Source organism: Penaeus japonicus, unplaced genomic scaffold, assembly GCF_977035675.1.
Source record: "Penaeus japonicus unplaced genomic scaffold, GWHDUDI00000001_assembly GWHDUDI00000041, whole genome shotgun sequence".
NCBI lineage: Eukaryota > Metazoa > Arthropoda > Malacostraca > Decapoda > Penaeidae > Penaeus > Penaeus japonicus.
In genome coordinates this window covers 3,842,850-3,851,884 of record NW_028234443.1, presented here as the reverse complement: position 1 = coordinate 3,851,884, position 9,035 = coordinate 3,842,850, and the positions used below count along the sequence as shown (strand labels likewise).

Genomic DNA, 9,035 nt, shown 5'->3' with positions numbered 1-9,035 from the left:
GACGGGTCGCGTGTGGCTCGCGGTCGGTCCAGGACCCGAAAGAGCCCCGGTCTGGCAGCTGGAGGGACCCGGGGAAGGGCAGAGCGGACCTGCAGCGTGGGTGGGGCCCCGAGGGAGGGGAATGGAGGGGCGTGGGGGCGTGGGGGCGTGGCGTGGGGAGGAGCTGTGAGTCTCAGCTTGGAACCGTGACGACCTCATGTCCTCTCGTGTCCTTCTGGCGGTCGTGCTTTCAACGCTCACACGCTAGGTCGTGGTGGGGAAAAGCCACGCAGTCGTGACAACAGAAGGTCGTAGGTGGGCGTGGTAGGGGCGTGTGGGCGGGAGACACTGCGCAAGGCGAAAGTGACGGGCGGACAGAGGGTGGTGGGCGGACGTGTGAACACAGGCTGGTGGGCGGACACATATGTATTGGGCGGATGCATGAGCGGCGGGCGGATAGTAGAACATGTGGGCGGGGCGCAGGCCGTATGGGCGGGGCGCGTGAGCTTACATAGAGGAGAGGGCGGTGGGCGGGGTCACGACCACGAAGCGGGGTGCGAGTATAATGACCTAGGGTCAAAGGGGCAGTGTTAATGTGAATGGGGGGGGGGGGCGGTCGTCGCATGGCAGGGTTCCCGGGGTTATGGGGCGGTATGCTGACAAGTGAGCATCTGCTTGCGCACATGCTGCTCGTCCTGTGCACGGGGACGCAGGGCACGAGCGCCGGATCAAAGCTCATGACCTCCAGAGTCCCCATGACGACCACGGCATGATCGGGAACGGGAGGGGGGAGGGGGGAGGGGGGAAGGGGGGCGGGCAGGGGGCGGAGCAGACGGGGTACAGCGACCACAGGGGACGCACGTGGGGAGGGAGGGGATGGATGGGAGGGGGACGCACACTCGACAGTCTGTACAACAAGAACAACAATAACAACAACACAACGACAACTTGGCTTAAAGTTATGATCACAGATCAGACTATATCCGAAGTTCGTCCCGTTACAGGAACACTTTGGCGCCCGGGCAAGGCATAGCGTGGGCGCGCCGATCACAGTCAACCATCACACGCCCCCCGGGGGTGAAGGGGGGCGGGGGCTCCCTGGGGGTGAGGGGGCTCCCGGTTACGCGCAGCCGCACTCCTCCACCACCATGCGGGGCACGTCGCGCTTGATGATGTTGGAATACTCGTCCAGGTATATGAGCGACATGGGCGACAGCTTGGTGGGCGCGCAGCACTGCGTGAGGGCACCAGCCGGGCGGTTCCTTCGCAACTCCTCGAGGACATGGGCGTGAAAGTTCGTGAAGGAGTCCGGGGTGCGGTACACGCTGTCGCAAGAGCCCTTACAGTAGTTGGCCTTGTAGCCCCGAGGCGCGATGATCCAGTCGTCCCAGCCCAACTCGTTGAAGGATATGAAGAGTTCCTGCTTGCAGCATAGTTGTGTGTTCTTGTCGCACTGGAGGGCGCGGCGCGAGAGGCGTCGCGAGGGCGTGGGCGCCGTGTGCACCACCAGGAAGGGCCGGTGCGAGGCTTCCGCCCGTCGAGACCCGGGCTTGTGCGCGCCCTTGTGCTTGCGTGGCGTGAAGAGCGGCGCCTCGAGCTCCCCGCCGCAGCTGCTGCAGTCCACCAGCAGCCGCAGCCTCTCGCCGGACCGCGCGAACCACCGTTGCACCAACGACGTCAGGTTCAGTCGCCGCCAGCCGTCCCGCGTCGGAGTCACGCGCAGCGACGTCGCCAGCTCCGCGAGGGGATTCTGCGGAGAGGAGACGGGGTCAGTGAGGGGCGGAGAGGGGCAACGTGCAGTGCAATGGGTGAAGTAAGAAGCTTTAGAGTAACGCCAGGGCAATGGGTGATGCAATACGCTTTAGAGTAACGCCAGTGAAATGGATGATGCAATACGTTTTAGAATAACGACAGTGCCATGGATGATGCAATACACTTTAGAGTAACGCCAGTGGAATGGATGATGCAATACGCTTTAGAGTAACGCCATGGAAGGTTCGTACAATAAAAGAATAAGAGCTTATACTGAGCATACTGCATTTTCCTTATTGACGTTTTAAATATTCTAATTGAGGTAGAGATGACTTTTTGTATCACGGGTGATAGCACGCGTTTTGCATTGTTGCTCTATTATATATTATGGACTATGAAAACAATAAAAAACAATATCAACTTTGAGATATTTGAGGTCATAGAGGGCATATTTTGTGAGCACACCATTGAATAAAACCCCTCTCTCTATCTCTGTCCCTCTCTCCTTCTCTCTCTCTCTCTGTCTCTCTGTCTCTCGTTCTCTCGTTCTCTCGTTCTCTCTCTCTCTCTCTATCTATCTATCTATCTCTCCATCTCTCTCTATATCTCCATCTCTCTCTCTCTCTCTCTCTCTCTCTCTCTCTCTCTCTCTCTCTCTCTCTCTCTCTCTCTCTCTCAATCTATCTCTCTCTCTCTCTCTCTCTCTCTCTCTCTATCTATCTCTCTCTCTCTCTCTCTCTCTCTATCTATCTCTCCATCTCTCTCTCTATCTTTAGTTCTCTCTCTACTTCTCTCTATCTCTATCTATCTCCATCTACCCCCATCCCCTCCTCCCTCCACCCACTCCCCCTCCCTTTCCCCTTCCACCCCCACCCCATCCCCCTCCACCCATCACATCACCCACACCCCCCCCCACACCCCCCCCCACCCCTCACCCATCACCCACCCCCTCTCCCCAACCCACCCCAAACCCCAAAAAACCAAACCACAGCCTCCAGTACCTCCCTGGTGTCCTCCGGCGGGATGCGAAAGACCCACAGTGTCGTCTTGGACTCAGAGGGGTCATGGTGCCGTGCCCCCGGTAACCGTCTTACGTACACCCATAGCATCGCTTCCGTTACCCGGAGGGAACCCACGTCCTCATCACTCTGTGTAAACTCGAGCAGGGTGTGGTTGTTGACTTGAGGACCTGCGGAGAGAAGAGCTGGCGTTAGAGGGGGTTCCTCGAGGAGGGATAATTAGAGGGAGGATGGTGGGGATAATTGTGATGAGGATGGGGATGGTTTTGGTGATTGTGATTGTGATGAGGTGGGTGGTTATGATGAGGGTGGTGGTGATGATTGTGATGAGGATGGGGATGATAAGGTGGATTGTGATTGTGATGAGGTGGGTGGAGTGGTGGTGGTGTTGATTATGATGAGGGGGGTGGTGATGATGATTGTGATTGTGATGAGGTGGGTGGTTATAATGAGGATGGTTATGATGAGGATGGTTATGATGATTAGGATTGTGATGGGGATGGTAATGATAAGGTGGATTGTGATGAGGTGGATGGTTATGATGATTATGATTGTGATGAGGTGGGTGGTAATGATGATTGTGATTGTGATGAGGATGGTAATGATGATTATGATTGCGATGAGGTGGATGGTAATGATGATTATGATTATCATGATGATGAGGATGGTAATGATGATTATGGTTATGATGAGGTGGATAGCAATGATAATTATGATAATGTGATGAGGATAACAATAATGATGATGATGATAATAATAACGATGGTAATATTATTTGTACTACTACTAATAATAATAATAACAATGATCAAAACAATAATAATGACAATAATAATGATAAGAATGATAATTAATAAGGATAATAATAATAATGATAATTAATAAGGATAATAATAACAATGATAATTAATAAGGATAATAACAATAATGATGATAATAACAGTAATGATAAATAAGAAATAGTAATGATAATTCAAAGTATAACAAAATACTAATACTAAAATAATAAACTAATAAAGAAAAAGACAAAAGGATAATAACAGCGATAAGAATAATGATGATAAAGATTATGATAGCATAATTTTTATCAAAAACAATAACAACAATGAAAAGAACAACAACGATAAATCATGAATAGGAGCCAAAAGTGGTAAACAAACAAATACAAAAAAAAAAAAACAATAAATATGACAACATGAAGAAAAGGAAAAACAAAGACTAAAAGAGGAAACAAAAGAGATATAACAATTAGTAAAAAAACAAGTTACAAAAAAAACATTAACAAAAAAGCAAAACAAAACAAAGACAGACACAGAAGGGGGAAGGGGGGATGCGAGATAAGAAGATTCGAATGAAGAAAAAGGAGGAGGTAGCATGGAGGGAGTGTGTAGGTAATTTGGAGGGGTGGGGGGGGAAAGGAGGGGGGAGGAGGGAGGGGAGAGGAGGGGTGAGTGGGGGGATGGAGGAAGGAGGGGAGGGAAGGGGGAGGGAAAGGAGGGGGGGAGGGGGTGGGAAAGGGGAGTAAGGAAGAAGGGAAAGGAGGGGGGAGGGAAGGGGGAAGGGGAGGGGAGAGGAAAGGGAGGGAAGGGTGGGAGGGGGAGGGAAGGGAGAGGAGAGGAGAAAGGAGGGGGGGAGGGAGGGGGAGGAATGAGAGAGGGGGGAAGGGAAGGGAGAGGAGAGGGAAACTAAGGAAGGGGGGAGGGTGAGGAAAGGGGGAAGGGAAAAGGAAAGAGAGAGATAGATAGATAGATAGATAGATAGATAGATAGAGAGAGAAAAAAGGGGGAGGGGGGAAATGGGGGGTTGGAGAGGAAAAGGGGGGGAGGGAGAGGAGAAGGGGAGGGAAAGAGAGAGAGGGAGGGGCAGGGGGAGGAAAGGAAGTGGGAGGAAAAGGAGAAGGGAGAAAAGGAGGGGGAAGAGTAAAGGGGGAAAAAGGAGGGAGGGGGAGAGAAAGGAGGGGGGCGGAGGAAAGGGAGAGGAGGAGAAAGGGAAGAGGGAAGGGAGGAAATGGGGGAAGGGAAAATGGGTTGGGAGAGAGGAAAAGAGGGATAAAGAGGAAAGAGAGAGTGAGAAAGGGGGAAGGAGAGAGAGAAAAGGGAGGGGGGAACGAAAGGAAAGGGAGAGAGAGGAAAAAAGATAGACCGAGAGAGAAAGGGAGGGAGAGAGAGAGGAAAGGGGAGGGAGAGAGAGAGGAAAGGAGAGGGAAGGAGAGAGAGAGAGGAGAGGAGAAGAAGAAAGAGGAAAGAAAGGAGAGAGAAGAAGGGGGAGAGTGAGGGAGAAAATGGAGAGGGAGAGAGGAAAAGGAGGAGAGAGAGAGGGAAAGGAGGAAGGAAAGGAGGAGAGAAAGAGGGAGGAAAAAAAGGTGAGAGATGAAAGAAAGGAGAGAGAGGAAAAGGAGAGGAAGAAAGAGGAAAAGGAGGAAGAGAAAGGAAAGGAGGAGAGAGAGAGAGAGAGAGAGGGAGAGAGAGAGAAGAGAGAGAGAGAGAGAGAGAGAGAGAGAGAGAGAAAAGAGATGAATAGGAAAGAAATGAGGAGAGAGAGAGAAAGACGAAACAAAAGGAGAGAAAGACGAAACAAAGGAGAGAGAAAGACGAAACAAAAGGAGAAAGAGAGGAAAGGAAGAGAGAGAGAGGAAAGGAAAGGAGGGGGGGAGGGGGAGGGGGGGTAAAGGAGGCGTATGAGGGAACGCTGGCAACCGCACCGCTTGGAGTGTATATTGACGTAGCAGTGGGTACTTTGGGGGAAAGGAAAAGGGGGGATGGTGGGGGGGGATGGGGGGGGGGGTTGGCCGTGACGTCACCACTGCAAAATCTGGATACATATACGCACAGTCACACGCACATATGTGGATGTATTGTGCCTTTTTTATTATTTATTTTTTTATTTATCGTTTAATTTTACAGATATGAAAATGTATACATATATATGAATGAAAAAATATTAATGTATTGTATCTAATGTATAATAAATGTATATATGTATATGTGTAGATATATACATACATACATATATATATATATATATATATATATATATATATATATATATATATATATATTTATACACAGATAGATAGATAGATACACACACACACACACACACACACACACAGACACACACACACAGATATACCAGAAGAAACACCAGGCATAAACCCATCCACTCACTCATCTTCCAATAATATTTTTTTCACACGACAAAAACACCAATTCATTTAACACATCTCTCAACCCCCCCAAAAAAAACAAAACAAAAAAAAAACATGTTAATATCATCTCAAAAAACACAAAACAAGATCATGGAAAAATGAAGTGAATTTCGTCTTTTCCTTCGTCACTTCCGAGCATCTCAGAACACCAAGGAGCTTCCCGCTCATCTGGCGTGGCACCAAGTGGCACCAAGTGGCACCAAGTGGCACCTCTCACCCAGCACACAAGGACGAGAAAACCATAGTGTTTTACAGCCTTTGTGTAAAAAAAAATAAATGATTCTGAAATCAAGACGAAGCGCGGTTGACAAATCATTGATAAGAGAATGAGATGAAGAAGGATGATAAAGATAAGGATAAGATAAGGATAATGGTGATGATATAATGATGGCAATTATAATGATAACATGGTGATAATTGTAATGACAATAGTGGTAGTAGTAGTAGTAATAGTAGTAATAGCAATAGTAGTAATAGTAGTAGTAGTAGTAATAGTAATAGTAATAGTAGTAATAGTAATAGTAATAGTAATAGTAGTAATAGTAATAGTAGTAGTAGTAGTAGTAGTAGTTGTTGTTGTAGCAGTAGAAGTAGTAATGACAAACATAATGATAATGATAAAAGCGATTATGGTGATAATAATGGTAATAACAAAAATTGTGATACTAATAACGACAATAATGCTAATGATAACAATGATGAAGATAACCATAATGATAATAATGATAAAAACAATGATAATAAGGTAATGAAAACCACCACTACCAACCAAAAGAACAAAAAGGATAATGATAATAATAATAATAATAATAATAATAATAACAATAATAATAGCAACAATAATAATAATGATAATAACAATAACAATAAGAACAACAACAACAACAATAATAATAACAATAATAATAATAATAAAAAAAAACAATAATAATAATAACAACAACAACAACAACAACAATAATAATAACAATAATAACAACAACAAAAACAATAATAATAATAAAATAATAACAATAACAATAACAATAACAATAATAATAACAATAATAAAAACAAATATAACAACGAGAGTAGAGTGGATGACACAAGACATCCATGAGAAGAGGACGCTCCTTCACCCGCTCTTCTCATCCATCACCACAATCACCACAAAGAAAAGAAAAAGAAAAGAAAAAGAAAGAAAGAAAAAAAAATCAACCATTAAAGTTAATGTTATTATACTGGGTAGTCGAGGGAAAAATAGCGAGGGGAAGGGGGATAGTAGGGGACGTGGATGCAGAGGGTTGGGGAGGGTGGGGGGGGGGGGGAGGGGGGGTGGGTGGGATGGATGGATGGTTGGGGCCGTGGTGGCGTGGACGAGCCGTGGGTATGGGAGGGGCAGGGTTGGAGAGGATGGGAGGGAGGGGTGGGTGGATGGCCTAGGGAGGGGTGGATAGGAGGGGGGAATGGAGGAGAACCGAGTAGAGGGGACGGAGAGGGGAGGGGAATAGGGGAGTGGTGGGGGTGGATGGGAGGTATGGGAGAGGAGGGGAGGGGGAGTGGTGAGAAGTGAACGTAATGAGAGGAGGGGAGCGGGTGGTGGGTGGGGCGGGCAGTTGTGAATGGATGGGGTTTTGGGTGTAGGGAAGGGGCGGAAGGGAAGGGAAGAGGGGGGGGAGGTAGGGAGGTAGGTGGAGAGATGGGGTAGGGGGTAGGGAGGGTTTAAGGGGGGAGGTAGGAAGGTAGGTGGATGAAGGGGGGGTAATAGAGGGCGGGGAGAAGGATGGCTGGGGAGGAAGGGGAAAGAGAAGAGGGGCAGGGAGGCAGAGTGATGGGGAGCAAGTAGGGGCAGGGGTAGACAGGGGAAGAAAGGTGGCAGAGAGGGGGGGGGAGACAGGGAGGCAGGGGAAGAGGGAGGCAGAGGGAGACAGGGGGAGACAGGGGAAGAAAGGTGTAAGAGAAAGAGGGGGGAGGGGAAGACAGGAGAAGAAAGGTGGCAGAGAGGTTGGGGGAGGGGAGACAGGGAGGCAGGGGAAGAGAAGTGGAAGGGAGAGGGGGGAGGAGAGACAGAGAGGCAGGGAGAAGGGAGGTGGCAGAGAGGCTAGGGGGAAGAGTCGAGGCAGGGGAAGAGAAGTGCCAGAGAAATGGATGGAGGAGGAGGAGGAGACGAAACATTGAGGCAAGGGGAAAAAGGGGAGGGAAGGAGGAAGTAGAATGGGGAACAAGAAACCAGGGGGGGAAGAGCAAAAAAAGAAAAAAGGGGAAAACAAAAAAGAAACAAAAAAGCGCAGAAAAAAAAAATGAAAAAAAAAAAAAAGATCCGAAAAAAAAGGGGGAAAAAAAGGAAGAAAAAAAAAAAAGGGGAAAAGTAAAAGAGCAAAAAAAGGGGAAGAAGAATAAGAAAAAAGAAAGGAAAAAAAGGGGAAATAGAGAAGAAGAAGAGCAGAAAGGGGAAAAAGAAAAAGAGCAGGAAGAAAAAGAAAGAAAGAAAAAGAAAAAAAGGGGGTATAGAGAAAAAACAAAAAAAAAAAGAGCAAAAAAAAGAAGAAAGAGAAAGAAAATAGCAGGAAAAGGAAAGAAGAACAGAAAAAAGGGGGGGGGGAAGGGGGGGGAAAAAATGACAAAAGAAACAAAAGAAAGAGAAAAGAAAAAAGAAGAAAAAAAGAAGAATAAAAGAAGAAAAAAAGAAAAAATAAGCAGCAGAAGACCAGCACAGAAAAAAAAAAGAAAAGAAATAAAGAAGCAGAAAAGGGGAAAAAAACAATAAAGAAAAAAAGAGCAGGAAAAGGGAGAAATAGGAAAACATCACCAAGAAGGGAGAAAGAAAAAAAAAAAGAGCAGAAAAAATAAAAGTTAATAAAAAAAAAAGAAAAGAAAAAAAAAAAGAAAACGAAGAATAAGAGAGCAGAAGAAAAAAAAAAAGAAAGTAAAAGAGCAGAAAGAAAGAGCAGGGAAGAAAAGACCAGACAGGAAGGAGGGGAGGGGGGGGGGTGGTTTGGGTGGTGTGGTGGAGGAGGGAGGGGCTGGGGGGGTGGGTGGGGGCGGTGGGTGGCTGGGTGGGGGGGGGGGGGGGTGGTGGATGGGGTATGGGGGGGGAC

General features: G+C 47.3%; 1 protein-coding gene across 1 annotated transcript in view; it reads right to left on the bottom strand.

The window, feature by feature from the left end:
- Positions 1 to 435: 435 nt before the first annotated feature.
- Positions 436 to 9,035, bottom strand: part of LOC122248697 (inhibin subunit beta) — a 140,972-nt gene continuing 132,372 nt past the window's right edge. Inside the window, exons 2-3 of the mRNA XM_086534556.1 lie at positions 2,733 to 2,920; positions 436 to 1,729 (exon numbers count right to left, since the gene is read on the bottom strand). Of these exons, the coding sequence (XP_086390682.1) occupies positions 1,100 to 1,729; positions 2,733 to 2,920 (818 nt within the window). The 3' untranslated portion in view covers positions 436 to 1,099. The remainder of the gene's footprint in view (positions 1,730 to 2,732; positions 2,921 to 9,035) is intronic.